Source organism: Theropithecus gelada, chromosome 6 (assembly GCF_003255815.1).
Source record: "Theropithecus gelada isolate Dixy chromosome 6, Tgel_1.0, whole genome shotgun sequence".
Lineage (NCBI taxonomy): Eukaryota > Metazoa > Chordata > Mammalia > Primates > Cercopithecidae > Theropithecus > Theropithecus gelada.
The window spans coordinates 175,498,446-175,520,044 of record NC_037673.1 but is presented as its reverse complement, the minus strand read 5'-3'; the positions used below and the strand labels follow the sequence as shown (position 1 = coordinate 175,520,044).

Here is a 21,599-nt window from a genome sequence, read left to right as displayed (position 1 = left end):
GAGGGCTCGCTAGGTGGGGACGTTCTGCCGGCGCCGCTCCTCGGAGGTTGTGCGCCTGGGGTGGCTGGCGGCGGGGCTCCCCCGGCCCGGCCCGCGGCGCTTCTCTGCCGCCGCCTCGGGGTGTCTCTGCTTCGCTGCGAGCCCGGCACCGCGGCGGCGGCGGCGCGAAGAGGGAAGCGGGCGGCGGCGGCGGCCGCGCCAAGATGCGCCGGGTCACCGCAGGCTGAGGCGCCCGCCGTCCCCGCCCTCCCCCTCGCTCGCCTCCCTCCCTCCCGCCTCCCTCGCTCGCTCGCTCCTTCCCTCTCCCCGCCTTCCCTCCGCGCTCCCCCGCCCTCCCCTCCGCGCCTCGCCTCCTCCGCCCCGCGCCCTGCGGTGCTGCAGCTGCGGGCGGCTCCAGCTGCCCCCAGATGTGGGCTGGGCGGCTCGCGGGGAACTTTCGCGCCGGCTGCGAGTGCGGGGCCCCGGCTGCAGTCCGGCTGCCATGGATCTGCCGGCGGGAGCCGCTCGCCGCCTGCTCTGCCCCGCGCTGCTGCTGCTGCTGCTGCCGCCGCTCCTGCCGCCGCCGCCGCCCGCGAACGCCAGGCTCGCCGCTGCCGCCGACCCCCCAGGTAGGTGCGGCCCGGCCCCCCCGCCCCGGGACCCCCGCCGGCCTGGCCCTGCGCGCGTGCCCCGCCGCCCCCTCCCCAGGCGTCGTCCAGCCTGACTTGGGCAAACTCCGCGCGCCCCGCCCGGGGCCAAGTTGGCCAACTTCGGGGCCGGGTTGGTCGCGCAGGGGGCGCCCCGCAGCGCACCCGAGCGCCTTGGGCCGGGGGCAGCCTCGGAGCACTGGCGGCTCCGGAGTCGCGGAGGGTGGGGACGGAGGGCCGGGAAAAGCCCCGCGGCGGAGAGCGCAGAGTCAGCCCCAGCGGGTCCGGGGGGGAGCCAGGGCGAGGCGGCGCCCGGGCTCGCGTCCGGGGACGCTCCGGAGGAGCCGGCTGCCGAGCGCGTAGCCCTGGGCCCTAAGGATTGGTTGGGGCGCTCCGGAGGGGATCCCCAGAGATCGGAGGGACCCTGTTCCACCCCTCCCAGTCCTCGGGCGCTCGGGGAGACGGGGCCGGCAGCGGGCTGAGCGGGAGCTGGACAGGCAGGACAGGCCGCTCGTGCTCGGGGAAGCCGAGACTCCGCCGCCCCGGAGGCCAGCGGTGAGGGCACTTGGGCGGCAGGGGCCCGCCGAGGGGTCGTGGCACGCGGGTAAGGGGGCCAACCCGGAATGGCTTCCGAGCAGCCCCACGTCCTGCCAAGGACGGTGGGTTCAAGGTTCGGGGGACTCTCCGACAGGGTCGTCCCTTCGGGCACAGGGAGGTTCCCACAGAGCCCCCACCCTGAACGGGGCAGGGGGCAGCGCTCTGGGCAGGCAAGGTCCCCTGAGGAGGGAACGGCCGGGGAGTGGCGGAGCCCCGGAGGGGTGGCCGTGTTAACGCCCCTTCCCGGTTGCAGGAAAGCCGGGGAGGTGCAGGCTGGCTTCGGGGGTCGCCCGGCGGAATGCCCCTTCCCTTCGCAGTGGGGCGGGGTCTGGGGGGGCGTGGCTTGCCGGCGGGGCTCCGAGGCTCTGGGGCTCCGAGGTCTCCGCGGATCTAACGCCCCTTCCCGTTGCAGGCGGGCCCCCGGGGCACGGAGCGGAGCGCATCCTGGCGGTGCCGGTGCGCACTGACGCCCAGGGCCGCTTGCTGTCCCACGTGGTGTCGGCAGCTACGGCCAGAGCAGGGGTACGAGCCCGCAGGGCCGCCCCTGTCCGGACCCCGAGCTTCCCCGGAGGCAACGAGGAGGACCCTGGCAGTCACCTCTTCTATAATGTCACGGTCTTTGGCCGAGACCTGCACCTGCGGCTGCGGCCCAACGCCCGCCTCGTGGCGCCCGGGGCCACTATGGAGTGGCAGAGCGAGACAGGCACCACCCGCGTGGAGCCCCTGCTCGGGAGCTGTCTCTACGTCGGAGACGTGGCCGGCCTAGCCGAAGCCTCCTCTGTGGCGCTCAGCAACTGCGATGGGCTGGTGAGTACGCACTTCTCTGGCTCCTTTCTCTCCGCTGCCCTCGCCTGGGCTTTGGAAAAGCGTTACCTGGGAGTCCCTTGGGAGGGCAAGGCCTGCGCTGAGGACTTTCCCTGCCCTCCCCGTGCTTTAGGGAGCCTCGTGCTCCAACTGAAGGGCTTGGCTGGAAAGCAGGTTGTTTCGATTGGTCTGAGCAGGGGCCATTTATGCAAGGGGAGGCCCGGGTCTCCAAAAGGCTCAGCAGGCAGCAGCGTGCGCCTCTCTCTTAGGCCTGCCTGAACAGGTCTCTGGCTTGCATCCCGGGGTGGGTCCGTGTATGTGTGTGTACCTTCGTGAGTGTGTGCACATGTGTTCTGGAACGTTGGTGTGTACCTGCATCTGGGTGCCTGTGCACCTGTGTGACCATGTGCGTACGCCAGTGTCTTTTGTGCATGTATGTGTCTGGGTTTCTGCATGTAAGTGTTGAGCATCTGTTGAGTTTGTGTCCGTCGTTGTGATACTGGCGTGTGTGATATGTTTGTGGTGGACTTACGGGCTGGCAGTCAGTCTTCCTGTTTCCTTGTGTGTGGGTGATGCCAGCCCAGGGAGCAGACAGTGGTGCTGAAATGCCCAGTTAGCTCTCTGCCCCTTGGCTGACCGGGAATCACTGGTTTTTCTGCTGTGGTTTCCTGTTGAACTCCAGCTGGTTCTTTGAAAAGTTGGTTTTCTCTATTTTGAGCTGAGGGGTGCATTTGGAAATGAAGGCTCTAGTGCCCATGAGCTGCTCGATCTTTTGGGGGCAGCCCCTGAAGGACAAGAGAGAGGCTAGGGGGTCCCTTTTGAGACTGCCTGGGCCTCTCTAGTCCTGTGACTGGAGCTGTGGGAAGCTCTGCTTCCTGGAGAGGGCAGGAGGGACCATGGCTCAGCACAAGGGGCCTCAGAGGAAGCCTGGATCGATGCTGAGGGAGGAGGCTGACATTGGCAGTGCTGTGTCCGGCTGCCCGGGGCCTGGCACACAGCAGAGGCCACTGCAGTTTTCTATTTTGGACTGGGTGTGTGGTGGTCAGGCTGGCTGTGCTGGCCAGACATCTGAAGCCGCCCACCATGGGTTCCGATCTAATTGCTACTCAGGGCACTCCTGCCTCGAGCGAGTGGCCACTCTCCCAGCCCCATGGCCCCTGAGCACACCCATACTCGGGCAGCCCAGGCTCATCCTACAGTCTGCAGAGCCAGCAATTACACCAGGGCCCCACAACCACTGCCATTCTTTTTATGGAGACACAGAAAATATCACTTGTTGCTTTGGAAAATCACTGCCTTTGGCTGGATTTAGTTAGAACTTGGCCATACTGCAAACAACTGTAAATATCCCTGGAGGAGGTGGGTTAAAATGGCGAGCCCTTGACATCGCCCACTGTCTCCGAGGACATCCTGGGCCTCAGAGGTGTGTCCCATTTTATGCTGGAGGCGAATTTCCTAAATGAAAGGAGATGCTTGCTGCAGACTTAGGGTGAGGTAAGGTGGTGGGAGTTGACATGGGACTGCAGTCTGGTGGTGGGCCAACACCTGTGTACTGTGCATTCCTGATGGAGAGCATTGTGGAGAGGACTTGTCACTGTTTCATTCATTCAGCAACTCATTTGGTGATTCATTTTTTCAGCCAGCACCTTCTTATGTGTTTACCCCCTGTACTGGTCGGCGATGAGGCAGGTCTGGTACCCACCCAAGGCCTCCTGCCATCAGGGTGGCTGACGGGCACTCTGGCCAGGACTTGGAGAGTGTGCTCCTGGGGGGCAGTTTGAATGGGGGCTGGAAGAATGAGTGGCCAGCTGGAAAAGATGCAGGTTGGCAACCCGGGCAAAGGGAGGAGCATGTGCAGAAGTACCAGGTGTGGACTGGACTGGGCAGGACAGGACTGCTGAGGTGTTCCATGTACCGGACAGAGCTGGGAAGAATATTGGGGTTCAAAGAGGAGCTGGGACCTGCCTGAGTGGCGCTGAATGCTGTCAGTGAATAACAGCCTTGGACAGTGGGACAGCACCATTGGTTCTTTTCTTTTCTTTTCTTTTTTCTTTTCTTTCCTTTTCTCTTCTCTTCTCTTTTTTTCTTTTCTTTTCATCCCTCCCTCCCTCCCTCCCTTCCTCTTTCTTTCTCTCCTTTCTCTCTCTCTCTCTCCTTTCTTTCCTTTCTTTCTTTTAGACGGAGTTTCACTCTTGTTGCCCAGGCTGGAGTGCAATGGCACAATCTCAGCTCACTGCAACCTCCACCTCTCGGGTTCAAGCGATTCTCCTGCCTCAGTCTCCTGAGTAATTGAGATTATAGGCATGTGCCACCATGCCCAGCTAGTTTTGTGGTTTTAGTAGAGACGGGGTTTCTCCATGTTGATCAGGCTGGTCTCGAACTTCTGACCTCAGGTGATCCGACACCTTGGCCTCCTAAAATGCTGGGATTACAGGCGTGAGCCACCACCACCAGCCTCTTCTTTTCTTTTCTTACTTTTTCGCTGCGTTTGTGTCTGTTTTGCTTTTAAATCCCCCTCTGCTACCATGATAGGCTTCTTTGCTAAGGACCTGGGGCTTTATACAGGGTGCCTCTTGTCTCACAGAGCCCCTGTCGGGGAGGCATCTCATCCCTGGTTACAGGTGGAGCACTCAGGTTCTGGGAGGTTGAGTGACTAGACAGAAGTTATTCATCATATCCACAGAGAGGGTTAGTATCCACAGTGAGGGGTTATTCATAATATCCACAGCAAAATGTACCTTTGCACAAGGCATGAGCAAAAAATGCTGAGCAGTGTGTTCCTGTGCATCACATTGCTACAGAAGAGTTTTCTAGTATCTCTTGGGCAGCATGGTAAGTGTGCTAATTTCACATGATTTTTACAAGCCTATTAAAAACCCAATGAGAAGCCTTTTGGCGTAAAAGGTAATAATGGTAAGTGACAACTGACCGTGTTCCTATTAATGCTGTGTGCCGGGCTCTCAGCTGAGCCCCCTATGCCACATTGCCTTGTTTAATCCTCACACCACCCTATGGAACGTGTCCCGACATCATCCCCCTTCTACAGATGAATAAACCGAGGCTCCAAAAGTTGAGATAGCTTGCTTCAAGCTTTGAAGCCAATTCCAAGGCCATGCTCACTACTTTTTGCTGCCTTTTTCTGCATGCCTACAAAGAGAATTTTAAAAACGCATTTCTTTAAAACATTTCTCATCTTTCTTATTTGACTCCTGGAGACGTTCTCATTGTGGGTTTGACCATTGTCAGTGTGAGTGGGGAGCTGGGAGCAGGCCTGGGAGCTGAGTGGCTTTGACTGGCTGGTGACCTGCGCTGGGCTGCAGCTCCTGTGGCTGGCCTAAGTCCTCACTGGTGGGGGACTGCAGCTGGGACTTCTGTGGGATGGAAGCAGCCCTGCCCGCCTCTGCCTCCCCACTCAGGGCAGCACAGGGGTCCTCTCCTGCCAGGCTGGGCAGGGCCAGTGGAGGAAGCCTCCATGCGCTGGGCAGTGGAGACGGTCTGCCCTCCAAGGCCTGGTCCAATCCTGGGGCCCAAAGGAGGAAGTGTATGCTCTGCCCTGGGTGCTCGATGCGAGCCCCACGACCCTGTGAAGTAGAGCTGCCCCACTGCATGGCTGAGGCTCAGAGAGGCCCAAGGTCCCGTGGCAAGAAGAAAGCCAGGGCTGCTGCCTTTCAAGCTGGGGCTCCCCTCGGGGGCTGCCGTCTGGGCCAGGCACCCACTCTGTCTTGCTGGACATTAAGAGTCATCAAAGCCACAGAGAGAAGTCGGAAGCTGGCCTAAGGGATCGAGAGGAGTTTCATTTTTCCCAGCGAGGCTGCTGCCTTCGAGGCCACACACTGGGCTCCAGCAGGCTCAGGGGCTAGAGCAGATCAGGCAGGTGTGGGCGGGCCTGGGACTGTGCAGTGGGGGCGCCTGGGATTTGCAGCTGCCGCTGGTAGGGTCTTCCTTCCTCCCACCCCGCCTTGGCACTGCCTGGATCGCAACGAGAGGTCGTCAGGAAGACCAAAGAGGGCTGAGGGAACCTCTGGGTTCCCTAGGGTGTCAGGGCTCCCCAGATAGGAGCAGAGGCTCCTGTGGGTCCCAGCTGCAAGCAGCCTACACAGCTGCTAAGGCCAGTCTCAGCCTCCGCCATACTTGTCACCTTCCTTGTTTAAGTCTTGCTCAGTCTGAGTGACAGAAACCCCTGCTCATATTGGATGAAACAAGGGACACCATGGCCCCAATTATCTGGGGGTCCTGAGGAGTGTAGGCTTCAGGCCTAGCTGAATCACGGGGCTCAGAACATGCTATCCATTTCTCAGCCCTGCCTCTCGGTGTTGATTTCAGAATTGCTCTCCACTCCGCAGCCCCCAGCCCACCACATGGGGCCACCAGCGGCTCCAGGCCTAGCTTGTTTTCCAAGGAGGCAACCCTTTGAAACGGAAAGCCCTCCTCTGTGGGTGACGCCTGTAAGAGCTGGGGGAGGGATTGGAGGCCCATCTTCAAACCCATAGCCGTGGTGCAGGCCTAGCCCAAGTCTCCTGCCCACCTTTGGGACTGAGCGGGAGGGACAGACTCCCAAACTCTGGAATGGAGAGGGGTCTATCGTACAAGAAGGGAGGACGACAGTTGGGCAGGGTGGTGAAAACGGTTGTGGCCTCCCTCCCCATGGACTCCAGACCCCATGTTGGGCTTAGAAGTCTTCCTGGGCTCCAGGCTTGCCTGCTCGGCTGCCTCCAGAACCCCCTTCCCTGGATGACCCCATACTCCTCAAGTCACATGGCTCCCCGCAGTCTCCTCCAGACCTCACCCTTCCAGGGTTGCCCTCCCCTAGCCAGCTCCAATCCCAGAGCGCTCTGGCCCGGCTTCCCTCCACGCCTGGCGCCAGCCCCTGCCTTCTGCTCCTCTGTCCCCCAGTGCTCCGTGCTCTCTCCCCGACAGCGCTTCTCCCCCAGTGCTCCGTGCTCTCTCCCCCACAGCGCTTCTCCACACTGCAGCCAGAGGGATGTTTAGAGACCACGCAGAAACTCATGCCACGCCTTCACTTAAGACCTCTCGGTGGTTCTCACTGCTCTTAACAAAATCCAGACCCACTGGCCTGGCATTCAAGGCCCCTGTGACCTGGCCGGGGCCCTCCAGCTCCGGCCCGAGTCACACGCTCTGCTGGTCTGGAATGAGACTCCGGCAGCAAGGGCTGCAGGAGGCAGAACTCCAGCGTCCTCCTCAGGTGCCCTGGGAGGGTGGGCAGTGACTCCCTCCCCTGCTGCCTTACCTGAGCCGAGGGCCCCTGTGGAGACGCCTGAGGAGTCCAGCAGTGCAGCACAGTCCCTCCGGAGGCGGGTGGAGGTGGCGGGCGGCCTCAGGAGCGGGTGCGGGGAGCAGCATCCAAACCATCTACCTCCGCTGGGGGCTGCGAACCCAGCCCCTGCAGTCTTCCTGTGAACCAGCCGCCGTGGCCCCATCTCACAGGTAGGAAACCGAGGCTCTAGGAGTTACATATGCAGGTCCTCTCTGTGTGGGCTGGCGTCTCTCCTGGAATCCTTCAGGGAGGGGCAGAGTAGAGCCAACTCCCAGCACCTAGTCAGCGCTGGTCTCAGCTGGAGCCCCGGGAGGCCAGCTCTTCCTGGGACCCCCGTATCATGCTGCCCAGCCCCGGCCTGCACTCCATTGCATGGCTGAGTGTGTTTCTGGCACTGGTCAATGCGCGCAGCCACGTGCTCGTTCCTGTGTGGCAGGCTTCTGTTGCCCGATGGTTCGCTGTGGCTTCCCTGTCGCCCGTGTCTCCAGTGCTTAGCGAGTCATGCCTGAGAGAATGCAGGCCCTCCTGCAGAGTCAGCTGGGAGGTGAAGGCCAGCTCCTCACCCAGGCCTGCTGTGAGGCTCACAGGGGCCACACCTGGGTGAGTAAGGGAATCAGCCAGGGGCTTATCCGCCCTGAGCCCCAGGGCCAGGAACATCCACTCAGGAGTGAGGCGGGCTTTGCTTCGTGGCTGCCTGAGCTGTGGTCTGGGCCTGCCTACTCTAGTATCTGGAGACCCAAAGGGGCAAGTGTGCATGGCGGCCTTCCTGGGACCCTGGGTCTGTGCTGGCAGGCAGATGTGTCCTTCCTTACCCCACCTCCTTCTCTGGCTTGTGCACCTCTGGGGGTCCCTGTGTTGCTGCCAGGACAGCAGTCTGCTGGCTGCATGTGGACGTGTGCATGTCCTGGGGCTGTGCATGGCAGGAGTGTGTGGAAGTGTGTGCACGTACATGTTGTCTCTGCATGTCTTGCATGTAGGGGTGCGTGCACACAGTGTGCGTGTGGGGGTGCATATGTGCGTGCATGTCTGAATGAGTGTGTACATGTGAGTGTGTGCACACACGTGTGTCTGCATGGGAGTGTGTGCGTGTGAGTGAGCGTGGGCCAGCACGTGTTGATGTATTTCTCGGGAGGGGTTTCCTGCACCCTGCAGAAGAGGGGCCTTAAGTGGGGTTGAGTTACTCAGTGGAGAGGAGGACACAGCCCCCTCAATCTTGGCGCCACTTTAGACACCCCCATCCCCTACTGGTGGTCACCCCGGAATGGGAGGATCCAGGTAGGAGCTGCACACTCTGCTGCGTATGTTTCATATTAAATGTCAGCTGTCCACCAGGTCTGCGGTGCTGCCATTAATATGGAGAAGTTATTACCGAGCCTGGAGCTGGCTCCTCGGGCTTGTCCATGAATTTCAATTACACTGCACGACAACTCCAGGGCTGCAGAGTGGGGTGCACAGCTTCCACTCAGAGGCAAAGGGAACCCTCGTGTCCAAGACCAAGGCCTGGGTGCTGCTGAAGCCAGGCAGGCTGTATGCCATCCCCACCCTGCCCTGTGCATTTCAGGGGTTAACCCAGGGAAGCAGGGGCCTAGTGTGGGTTGGAGGCTGCTGCGGGTCACATGGTCCGCTGTGCCCCTCGTGACTGCGTAGGGCGGACAAGCACCACGATGCTGCGAACCTCGGTTCCTCCAATAGCGAAAGATGGGTTCTGTCCGCACGCACTTCACTGGCAGTGAAAGGATGGATGCGCAGCAAGCGCCTACCCCAGGCCCCGGGGTGAGAAAGCGGCGGCCGTGTCTGCATCTCATTAGCTCTGAGGTGCCATCAGTTACAGGACACACCATTACGTTATATGCCACCAAGAGAGAGGAGACACTCCCATTTAAACTGCAGCTCTGTGCCCTCACTGTGGTCCCCTGGAGGTGCAGGCCCCGCCCCCGTAGTGCTTGTTTTCTCTGATGCTGTCTGCAGCCTAATGGGTGGACCATTTCTCTTGCCTGGCCCTTGCTTGGCTCCCAGGAACTGAGTTCCGGCGGCTTCGTCTGCCTCCGGGGGTCTTCCTCTTGTGAATTACGAAGTAGCGTCCGTCCTCCAGGGATAGGTATTTGCCTCACCAATGCGAAGCTACATGCACCTTTCTGCGAGCACCCTAACTTTTTGACCTCACGGTGTGACTCTTCAAAGGCATTTTGAGTGTCCAGGGTGCTGGCACTGCACGCGTCTGCAGTGAGGGACTGCATTGCAAGGGTGGTGGCCCAGGAGGTGGGGGCCGGGGCCAGGGTGTGAGACCTGCCAATCGCATCCTCACTTCAGGGACGGGAAATTGAAAGATGCGTGTGGGAGGGAGCAGCCCTCACCGGCTCTCTGAGCAGAATGTCCAGGATTCATCTTTACACCCGGGTATTTTTCCTTTGAAAGCCCTAATCTGACATTTTTTTTTTGAGATGGAGTCTCGCTCTGTCGCCCAGGCTGGAGTGCAGTGGCGCGATCTTGGCTCACTGCAAGCTCCGCCTCCCCGGTTCACGCCATTCTCCTGCCTCAGCCTCCCCAGTAGCTGGGACTATAGGCGCCCGCCACCATGCCCGGCTAATTTTTTGAAGTTTTTATTAGAGACGGGGTTTCATCGTGTTAGCCAGGATGGTCCCTAATCTGAAATGTCAATGTATTAAAAGTATTGCAAAGTATTAAAGCCTGTCATCTTTAAACCCGGGTATTTGTCCTTTGAAAACCCGTAAATGACAAGGTTTGGAGAGCTTAGGGTTGGTGAACACGCGGAGGTGCTGCGAGGGTGAGTGGTCAGAGAGGGCGTGGAAGCTCTGCAGCCCTTCCCGTTACCTTGCCCTGTTTGAAAGCTGTTTGAAAGCAGGGATTGGGACCACATGGAAAGGAGGGCGTCTTATGTTTCGTGCAAGGCTTGTCTAAGCCTTGCTAGTGGCCATTCTGATTGGGACAGAGCTTCTGGACATATGACGAAAAGGGGCTTGAGAGCTGTGAGCATATTGGTATATATTTATATCTCTATTTTATGGATTATAGCATGTACCATCGCCAGTCAGTGGCAAATGAAACCTCAGGTTAAGCAATACCACAGATAACATTCTACTTTTCCATCATTCTGTTCTTGTACCAATACTAAGCTGTGTTTATTATTAGAACTTTAAGGCTCTAATATTCAAAGTATTAAGTACTTTGAAGCTTCGCTGTCCAATACAGTCGCTATAAGCCACACAAGGCTATTGAAGACTTAAAATGTGTCTGGTCTGAATTGAGAGGGGCCCTGAGTGTAAAATATACATTGGATTTCAGAGACTTAGTGCCCCCCCCAAAAAAGAATGTGCAGTGTTTAATAGATCATTTTAAAGTATTGATTACAGGTTGAAATCATAGTATTTTGGGCATACTGGGTTAAATAAAATATATTACTGAAATTAATTTCACCTGTGTCTTTTTTTTTTTTTTTAAACGTGGCTACATATAAAGCTCGAGTTCTATTTCTGTTGGACTGTGTGGCTTTGGAACATCTGGCTGGATACTTCCCCCTTTGCTGGTATTCTCTTGCAAAATTTTCTTGGCTGGTCACACATGTTTATTCTTTCAAATGAATTTTAGAATTGTTTTGTCGGGTAGAAAAATCCCTCGTGAATTTGATTGATAGTAAATTAAACTTAGAAACTAATTAAAGAAGGAACCGATGTAATTTACAGTATTTACCAGGAACAGTGTATTTTTCAGTTTATTTCATTCTGCTTTGATGTTGCTCCGTAAAGTATTATATATATATTTTTATACAGGTCATCCGTTTTTAAAAACCAGGGTTATTTTGAGGATTTTTTTTCCTCTTTGCCATTGCGAATTGAATACTTTACATCTGTTGTTGGTACGCAGGAAGGCTATTGATTTTTATAGAACTATCTTTTACCGAGTAGCTTGATTGAACTCATTAATTCTAATATATCTGTGAAGTCCCTTGGGTTTTCTAGGTATACAGTTGTGCTCTCTGTAAACACTGATAATTTTGGCTCCTCATCTCCAATCTGCACCGTCTGGAACCTTCAGAGCGATGGGAAGTCACAGCCATGGCTGCGTGCATCCTCGTCAGTGCCTGGCTTTAGCGGCAACGCCCCCAGTATTTCTCTGCTTAATACAACGCTTGCTTGTGGATTAAGATGGATTTCATGTGAAGGCAATATCCTCTGAATTCTTGTTTTCTAAGATCCCATTTTTATCAGTAAAGGAGCTGATATCGGGATAAAATGTCTTAACTCTTAACGCTCCCTTCCCTCACCTCCAAAAGCCAGAGGTGTTGCAATTCCGGGGTTTTGTGTTCTCAGCCTCAGGGCCTCAGCTGTCCACTTTGCTGGGCCAGAAATGAAACCCAGTCCCCATTTACGCCCCATGGGAAGCACTCGTAGGGAGGGGAGCTTTCCTGCGGAAGGTGGGGGAGCCAGCACTTCCCGCCATGCGGGCGGCTTCTGGGAGAACAGGACCCTGTGCTTGGAAAGCCCTTTGGGCCATGTGTGGGGGAATTTCCACTTTGATTTGCGGCTTCTCTTTCTCCCCTCCCAGTGGTGTCTCCCTCCCTCTGTCCCGTTTCTCGGAGGAACCCGCCATTCTCCCCCTGTGCCTTACCGCGGACTTTGCCCTCTGCTCTGAGGTGCTGGCGCTGCCTGCACAGTCCCCTGCGCTTCCAGTCCCACTGTTACCTGGTATCCCACGTGCTTCTAGAAGGCGTTTTTCCAAGCAAAGACATTCCCCTCCTTAGAATAAATCTGTAGGCAGGGCACGGTGGCTCACGCCTGTGTAACTTTGGGAGGCTGAGGCGGGCGGATCACTTGAGGTCAGGTGTTTGAGACCAGCCTGGCCAACATGGTGAAACCCCATCTCCATTAAAAATACAAAAATTAGCTGGACGTGGTGGCACACACCTGTAGTCCCAGCTACTTGGGAGGCTGAGGCAGGAGAATCTCTTGAACCCAGGAGGTGGAGCTTGCAGTGAGCTGAGATCGCACCACTGCACTCTAGCCAGGTGGCAGAGTGAGACTCCATCTCAAAAACAAAACAAAACAAAGGAAAAGCCTGTGGCTTGTCTTGCAGAAGAGTTTCTCCATTGTGTGATCTATCTGCCTGCCCACTGATGGGCATGGAATTTGAGGAGCTTTGAATAGCATCTGTGCATAGGCCCCATCCTGAGAGATTCTGGTTTATCAGACCTGCACGCGCCCCGGGGTCTGTATTTTTCAAAAGCTACACAGGAGAGTCTTTGGCACAGCATGACGGCTGCTCACTAGAGAGGGCTGTGGGGAGTGAGGGCTCTCAGACCAGACCAGACTTGGGGCCTGGCTCTTCTCTTGCTGGCCCGTGACCCTCCGTTTCCCCAGTTAAGACACCATCGGCCTCCCAAGGCATGTGTCAGCGAGGGAGCACAGGGGGATGAGGCTGGCTGGCCTCTGTCAAAGGGAATTCCGTGGAGGGCTTGAGGTGGAAGGAAGCGATCCAGTGGGGATGGCCAGGCCTGGGATGTGGGAAGCTGCCTTGGCGGTGTCGGCTCCTGGCCCTCTGCCCTTGGGTCTCTCACCCGGAAATTCAGAGCCCTGGCAGAAGGAAGGCAGCCCTCGTTGCAGGGACGTCCCCAAGGCCACACGGTAGGAACGGGTCCTCACATGCAAGTGGGCAGGATACCAGGGCAGCAGCTGGCCTTTGCTGCAGGGCTCACCACACTTGGCGGGCACCTGGAGCTCCATGGGCGTTGAGCACTGATCCCGCAGACCTGATCAGGGCAAGGTGGGGGCAGTGGTAGGCATCCTCCTTGGTGCTCCTCAGTGCCCTCCCAGGCAGGTGCCCAGGCCCTGGGAGGCTCCTGGTCTCCTCTCCTTCTCTTCCTTCCCCTCCCATCACCTCCCTCCCTCCCCTCTGCCCCCCCCATCTCTGCACGACGGCTGACCACTGGCCACTGATCCCAGCGCACTGGCCCTGAGCTGAGGTCTGGGCCTCTGGGGCAGTGCAGGTCGGGTCACAGGCTGAGGTGCTGTCTGAGACCCTGTGATAGTGGGAAATTATAAATGTTTATTTGCTGTTCATCCCTGGCTCCTGCCTCAGAGCTCCTCAAACCTTTGTAATCTCCTGAGTGTTAAGGGGTGATAGAAACACCTTTTATTGTCATATTTGGTTTAAGCCCCCTGGTTCCTGATATAAGAGTTTCTGGATTACTGGGTTGAGAATTCAGCCTCACTTCCCCAACCTCTGGGGATGGGAGTCATGGAACTTCCATGAAAACCCCTGAATGACAAGGTTTGGAGAGCTTAGGGTTGGTGAACACGCGGAGGTGCTGGGAGGGGGAGTGCCCGGAGACAGCGTGGAGGCTCTGCTGCCCTTCCCGTGACCTTGCCCTGCCCGTCCCTCCCATGCAGCTGTTTCTGGGCTGTGTCTTTAATAATCAACTGGAAATAGTAAGTAAAGTGCCTCCCTGAGTTCTGTGATCTGTTCTATTGATGAACACATGTCTGTCTCATTCCAAGGTCCCAATTACTTTTGCACCACCCTAATAGCAAATTATAGAGCCTGAGGAGGGAGTTGTGGGACCCTCCCGATGTATGGCCGCTGGGTCAGAAGCACAGGTGGGAAGCTGGCACTTGCAACCACAAGTGGGGCCGCCTTGTGGGACTGAGCCCTTAGTCTGAGGGCTATGCTGACCCCAGGTAGTTGGCGTGAGTTTTGCACTGAACTGTGGGACACCCAGCAGGCATCTGGAGGTTGGAGAACTGGGTGGTGGGAGGGAAACCACGTGTTTGGTGTCAGAAGCATTGCAAGTGAAAACAGATCCCTGTGGACCTCACCCAGCCTGGGGGCTCTGATAGAACAAAGGGAGGTCCCAGGCCAGGGCTCAGCCCCGGGGACAGGGAGAAGGCCTGAGTTTCGGGAACAGCCCCAAATGCAGCTGCAGAGACAACTGTCATAGGACAGTTGTGCTGGGTCCTGGTGCTGGGAGCCCCTCCCTCCTTCCCCTTCCCCTCCCTCCAGCTTCTCCTCCCCTTCCCGCCTCTCTCTTCCCCCTTCTGCTTTTCTCTTTCCTCTTCTTCCCACTCCCCTCCCTTCTCTTCTCCTTCATCCCTTTTTCCTTTTTCGTCCATTCTCCCTTTATGCCCTCTCCCCTCCCTGCTCCTTCTGCCCTCTCCCTCTCCCCACCTTTCTTTCCCAGAGTCTTTCATCAGCCAGGACTCCTGGGGACCTTTCCTGGCTGGGGGCCCTTCATCGTCAGCTGCACTCTGCACCTGTACCTTCCTGTTTACACGTCACCTCCTGTGACACCACCAAGAAGCCCCCGTTGCCAACAGGTACATTCTGGGAACCAACAACGACCCATCCCAATGTGCTGGCAGGAAATCAGGGCACAGCGACGGGGAGTGACCCACCCCAGGGCCCACAGAGCCCAGCTCCCTCCACTGCAGCTGGAGCGCCAGATGAAATCTGTGCCTCCTCAGAGGTACAGATAACTCCCCGCCCGCACAAGCAGGGTGAATTGCTGAAAAGGGGGATTAATTTCTCCTCTCCTTGGCCTGCTACTGAGTTCTCGGTGCATTTTCCAGCAAACAAGGTCAAAGCGGAGTCCCTGCCCTGCCAGAGCATCCCCCACCTCAGATAGGGCGGCTTGGCCTTTGGCCTGTCCTTCCTCTTGGGGTGCCCTGTCTCTCATGGGCTGCTTCCTCACTGGGGAGGGTGGTCCGACGAGCAGAGCCGCTGGGGAAGGTTGTGCATGTGGTATCCTGCTCGAGGGCACCTGGGCAAGGGGGTCAATGAGGCCAGCCTTTGCTCTGTCTGGGAGTGAATGGAGTGGAGGTTGGAGGGTGCCCAGCGCTGGGTGGAGATCTCGGGCACTGGGGGAGGGGAAATATGTGTCAGGTGTCTGCCTCCACAGTCAAGGTTGCCAGAGTTCCTGCATTCGTCTCTTTGGGGAGCTTCTGCGTCCTCGGGACTAGGGACATTAAGAACCAAAGCCAGGGCAGTTGCAGGGAGGCTGCTGGACATTGCAGGTGGCCCTGGCTGGGGCAGTCTCGGCTGTGGTCACACTGTGGCCTCTGGGGCGGGGGATGGCTGGTCCAGGACTGGGCATGGTATGGGGTGGGTAGATGTAGGCCGTCTCTGTCTTGGTGTCAGCCTGTCCTGATAGTCTCTGGGGGCTCAGAGTCCTCACAGCCTTCCCCCAACCTGCCCGCAGGTGCCCATCTGGCTCTCCAAGGCCTGCAGGAGTCCTCTGGGGCTGGGCTGGCCTGGGACCCTTGGTGGGCGTCAGGCCATTGTGTTACTGTTGAAACTTGTTTCTTTAATGGCTGGTGGTTACTGCCTCCAACTTTCCTCCTCTGAAGCTGCTTGGTTCTCACTGGGGCTGGTCATTAACCCTCTGTTAGCTTGGGTGGGTTTATATTTGCAGAACTTCCTTATTTATTCTACCGGGCTGGCGTTTCCTTTCTTCGGTCAGCTCTGTCCGGCCTCTCTTGCTGCTTTCTTCTGGTTACTCAGGCTGTAGAAAATTATCAGCCTTTCAAAGAAGTACTCCATTATATGTTTTGCTTTTTTCCTGACTTGAGTTTTAAATGTTGAACTCCTTTAATTCAAATGAAATGTGTTTCTTATACTGTCTAAGGTGTTGGTTTTAAGTGTTTGTTCTTTTCTGAATCGCCACGCTGTTGTCTCAACACCATTCATTTGCTGATTCACTCTTCTTGACTTTGGGATGTATATTCCATCATTATGAAGTTCGTGGAGGCGACGGGTTTATTTCTACCCTTTCTGTTTTTCTTTTGCACCAGTCCAGGGGTCTTTAATTGCTGTTGGTTGACAATACATTCCGATATCTGATAGGGCAAGTTTCACCATCATGAGGTTTAAAAAAAAATGCCTCAAAGAGTGTCCCCTTCGCAGCAGGCCCTCAACAAATCTTTGCTGAACAAATGAATGACATCTTTAAGATGTTTAATTTTCTCATGGAAATAAGAACATTGATTCAGATCTTTAAAAATATAGCCCAGTAGGTTTGTTACTAAGAGACTTAGAATTTTATTGCCATTGTGAATAGGGTCTTTTCCATTATATTTTACCGCAGACTGTTATAGATATCTGGGAATACTTTTAATTTATAATACAGTAGATGATTATTTACTCGGAATACCTGGGACCTGCTTATTTCAGACTAATGATATTCTCAGAATTTAGACAGACATCTTTATTCGCAGGGAGGAAACAGAGCACATTAGTGCAAATTATACCTGCATGTGCAGAGCTGCAGCGAACCATTTGACAACCTTGGCTGACCTGGCAAACCCCAGCCCCAGCTTTGCTGTCCTCAAGGCGTGCCCTCCCTGGCAACAGCCCCTGCTTCTGATCCTTTGCTCTCAATGACTTGCGTCTTCCCATGTCTTACAAATATGAACCACAGATAATCACAAAAAATCCTTTTAAAATAAATCTCTTACCAGGCGCGGTTCCTCACACCTGTAATCCCAGCACTTTGGGAGGCCGAGACGGGCGGATCATGAGGTCAGGAGATCGAGACCATCCTGGCTAACACAGTGAAACCCTGTCTCTACTAAAAACACACAAAAATTAGCCGGGCGTGGTGGCGGGCGCCTGTAGTCCCAGCTACTGGGGAGGCTGAGGCAGGAGAATGGCGTGAACCTGGGAGGCGGAGCTTGCAGTGAGCTGAGATCGCGCCACTGCTCTCCAGCCTGGGTGACAGAGGGAGACTCTGTCTCAAAAAAAAAAAAAAAAAAAAAAGAGAGAAAGCAAAACTAAATCTCTTGCTTGGATGTTTCCCGTGCTTGCATTCCCAGGTCTATGAGTTTCTGTATTTATTTTGCATCTAGACTTTTCATGAACTTCCTTGTTACTATTTGGTTCCCTTTTTGTAGATGTTTTTGGGGGTGAGGATTCTCTAAGTGTGTCGTTATTTTCTGCAGTTCATAATGTTGTCTCTTCTTTTTCAATATGTGTTCGTTTTACGTCTTTAGTAATTTTGTGTGGGAGCTACACCTGTGTTTTCAGAGCATCTAGCCCCACTTCTAAGGTAATTGAGAACCAGGTGCTGCTGCTTTTGTGAACGCGGTGGTGGTAGACCCAAAGTGGACAAACGCTGGCCTGAATGGATCTCCCATGTCCGTTTCCCCACGGTGGCACGGCTTTCCTTTCCCTGCTCTCTTGCATCAAGTAGAGCTTCGAACGCAGGATGTGCCCATGTTGTGGTTTTATGGGGACGAGTGGTGGCGACTGACCTTCCCTTTCAGTCAAGGAGCCTCTCTCAGCTCCTCGTGGTCTGTTAGGTGTCCCCTGTGGTTGGGAGCAGGACACCAGCCATGCACAGGATTGTTTGCAGGCTGGCAGGAAAACTGCCGTCTTTGAAAGATGCCCCAGTTTCTATGGGGGATGTGGTTCAGTGAGACACTTTCAGGAGAAGGCTGGCAAGTAGATCCAGTGGTACAACCTGGAAACTCTAGGAATCTGGACTTAGGAGCCCCGTTTGGAGTCCCTGCCTTACCCTTAACAATGAGATAATTTTCTGAACTTCAGTGTTCCCGTTCTGCAGGGCGGGGTTTGCGAGCCGGCGGGCCGTGTGCCATGTCCACCCACAGATGAGTTTTGTTTGGCTTCCCTAGAGTTTGAAAATTTCTCACAAAGCTCAAGATTTCCAGTTTCTCTTGAGAACCAGGAAATCTGCGGGGCCTGTGTGCTGGAGGGCTAGAGTGGAGCAAGGCTGGAACCTTCTAGAAGGGTCCCACAGTTCCAGGTGCCTTGGGAGTCTCTGCTGCTCCCTGTCATTACCCGGGTGGGCTTCACTCACATTCATTCCCTGAGAGTCTCTCTGATCTTGAGATGAGTGCTGCTGGGCTTTGGAACCGGTCAGTTCTTCCTCCCTCCCTCCCTCTCCTTCCCATGACTTCAGCTTTTGGCCATCAGCCCCATGCAAGGCCCCGTGCGCCGGAGTCAGACGCGATCTCGCTCCATCACGTGGGCTTGGTTTCTGCTCCTTCCCTCCCTGGGCGAGCCTCCTGTCTCTCATCTGTGAAAGGTAAAAGCTGATGGCAGTAACTACTCTTGGTGGGCTATCATGAGGGTTAAATGAAGTGAGTCCCACGGCCAGCAGGAGCAGCGAAGAGCCTTTGTTACTACAAGGTGATATTTTCCTGATGGCGCTGCTAGGAGGAACCACAGTGTGAAAGCGCTTGGAAACACATGGAGCCAGGTGCAGATTTTGTCCCGTTTGAGAGCTCTGTGGGCTGGGCTTGGGCGGGCATGGGAGTGGGGAGGCGGGGCCAGGGGCGGGGCACAGGCTGGGATAGGATGCTCTCCCTGCCCCAGGCATCACCGGCCTGGGATGTGTTGCCAGCGGAGGCCGTTACAGTTCTGAAATGGAATTCCTGGGTCAGAATAAGGAGAACAGATGTTTACTGGAAGAGGCCAGGAGCCGCTGACATCACCGAGAGCCCCTCAGGACATGACTGAGGCCAAGGGTCCTCTAGCCCTTCCTGCCAATACAGCATTCCTGGGGCAGCTGCCCGGCTGGGGGTGGACACACACACACACACACACACACACACACACACGCCATTTCTCCACCAAATCCTTCCCACCTGAACACAATTAGTCAAGATGTGGGAAAGATTTCCAGTCTGGAATGGGAGAAGAGTCTTGTTGGCGGGCGGGCCCCAAGAAGGGAAATGGAGGCCAGTGTGGTGAGAGGATGTGCAGGACGGAGAGGCAGCCTTTGTTCGGGGAGCGCCCTGGTCCCTTCCTCCGCACCCCTCCACTGGAAGGGCCTGGCCGCCTGGCCGTTCTCCTTTGGCAGCGAATCCGGAGGGTGTGGTCCGGAGGCGGCTGGTCTCGCTTCTGTCCGCGCGTCCACACCTGTGCAGCCGGCGCCTGTGCCCCTGTCCCTCCCACAGGCCGGTCCCAGGTCCACACTTCTGTGACTGCAAGTGACAGAAAACCGGGGCCGAAGCAGCTGGGGCCAAAGGGGGAATGCAGGACTCAGGGCGGCGGCCCAGGCCTCCTGCACAGTTTCAGCTCGGCCGCCCTCCCCATGGGCCCTGCCTGGGCAGTGCACCTGGCGCCCGGCAGAGAGGCCCAGCTTCCCCGAGGGTTTCTGAGAGAGCCCAGTGGCCAGTTCTCACTGGCTCAGGTTGGGTCACATGCTTCAGGCAAATCACTATGGCCAGGGCAGCGGAGTGGGACGTTGGCTGGCCAGGCCTGGTCACAGGACCGCTGTGGCTCCAGGGCTGGCGTCTGTCCTCTGACCCTCTGGGAGTGGGTCGGGGAGAGGATGGGCCCCAGAGGAAAGCCAGGCTACTGTTGTCTGGAGGAGCTGTGGGTCCCCATTGCCTTCTGTCTCCAGGACATCTGCCCTGTCTTCTCCCTGCCTCCTGTTTCTCCCGCTCCCGTCCAGCTGCCCATGATAAGCACACAGCCTCCCTTCCGTGCCCTCCCAAAATGCTCCCCACGGCTCCTCCACTTGGAGGGTAAAGCACAGGCCCCCAAGACCAGCATTCAAGGCCCCTCCTGACCATCATCATTTCCTGCTTGCTGTACCCACCGTATCCACCTTCCCATTCATCCTGTGGGCCTGGGACAGGGGCTCCGAAAGATCACACATACCCATCAACTGTCAACTCTGCCCACGTTGGAAACAGTGCTTGTGGCAGGTGCAGGAGGAGACCACTGTCTTGGCTGAAGTTGAATCTGAAAATGACCTAAGGACTTGAAGGAACCAGGGCCTAGTATACATCAGGGGTGTGACTGGGTGGCTGGGGAAGCGGAGATTCCTTCAGCCTCATGGGCTCGCATTAGCAGAGCGGACAGTGGGGTGTCCCTGAGGACCTCTGGGCTTTTACCTGAAGTGCTGGAAACCCCGTAGACCTGGCCGACTCCTCACGCCTCTTCCAGGAAGCCCTCCTGTCCTCCGCCATGGTGGTTGGCACGGCTATTCCGTGTCCTGAGCCCTCCTGCCAGCCTGGTGAGGCCCATGGATCCCTGATCAAAATAATGTTTTTAGTGCACACTACAAAATACACAGGGAATAAATCCGATTGAAATAGAGCTATTGGCCGGTCATGGTGGCTCACGCCTGTAATCCCAGCACTTTGGGAGGCCAAGGCAGGAGGATGGCCTGAGCTCAGGAGTTTGAGAGCACCCTGGGCAACATGGTGAAACCCTGCCTCTACTAAAATACAAAGAACTAGCCAGGCGAGGTGGCGGGCATCTGTAGTCCCAGCTACTCGGGAGGCTGAGGCACGAGAATCGCTTGAACCCCGGAGGTGGAGCTTGCAGTGAGTGGAGATCGTGCCACTGCACTCCAGTTGGGGCTACAGAGTGACACTCTTTCTCAAAAAAAAAAAAAAAAAAGAAGGAAAGAAAGAAAGCTGTCAAGATACACATGCTTTTAAATTTTTTAATCGTTATTATATCTTAAAAAATTTTGGTAATAATGTTATTGAGATATAATTCACATACTATATACTTTACCGACTTATAACCAGTCCTCACCGCCTCAGGTGGTAGCGTCAAATTCAATGAAGGGCTTTAGTACGTTCACAGAATGGTGCAACCATCACCACAATTTTAGATCACGTTCAAGACTCTGAAAAGAAACCCCAGACCTTTTAGTAGCCCCCAATTACCCCGTCCTCCCAGGCCTAGGCAACCACTGACCTGCCTTCTGCCTCTATAGATTTGCCTGTTCTGGGCATTTCATTCGTAGAAATGGAATCACATGGTGTTTACCCTTCGTGTCTGGCTTCTTTCACTCAGCGTAATGTTTTCAAGGTTCATGTGGGTTGCAGCACGCATCGGAGCTTCGTTACTTTGTATGGAAAGATAGGGTGCCACTGTATGGATGTACCGCAGTGTTTAAATCCACTCGTCGGTTGATGGATTGGGCTGTTTCCATCCTTTAGCTCTTGTGAATAATGGTGCCGTGAACATTCATGTAAAACTTTTCCATGTGCTCTTAATTAATGCATTAAATAGCAAGGCCGAGGAGTACATCTTGCAGCCTCTATCATTTAAGTTGTGCTGAGCGTAAACACCATTTGGTCTGATCTGCGGCAGTGGTGCTGACAGGTGCCAAAGCCTGTGGTTTCTGTCCTGATGGGCACAGGTGCTGCCAAGTCTGGGGGTTGCTGCCTCTCTCCAGAGCTGAAGGGAATGGCAGCTTTCAGTTTGCAGTTAGTGAAGATGAAGTTGAAGTGTTCTCTCTTCCCAGTGTATGGAGCCCAGGTTAAGAACGCTCCAGGGAGCTCCCACAGGGCCGTGACAGG

General features: G+C 55.9%; 1 protein-coding gene across 2 annotated transcripts in view; it reads left to right on the top strand.

The window, feature by feature from the left end:
* The first annotated feature begins 354 nt into the window (after positions 1 to 354).
* ADAMTS2 (ADAM metallopeptidase with thrombospondin type 1 motif 2) overlaps positions 355 to 21,599 on the top strand; it is a 230,117-nt gene continuing 208,872 nt past the window's right edge. For both annotated transcript variants that reach the window (XM_025388450.1, XM_025388451.1), the window contains exons 1-2: positions 355 to 608; positions 1,636 to 2,030. In XM_025388450.1, coding sequence (XP_025244235.1) covers positions 482 to 608; positions 1,636 to 2,030 — 522 coding nt within the window. In that variant the 5' untranslated portion in view covers positions 355 to 481. The remainder of the gene's footprint in view (positions 609 to 1,635; positions 2,031 to 21,599) is intronic.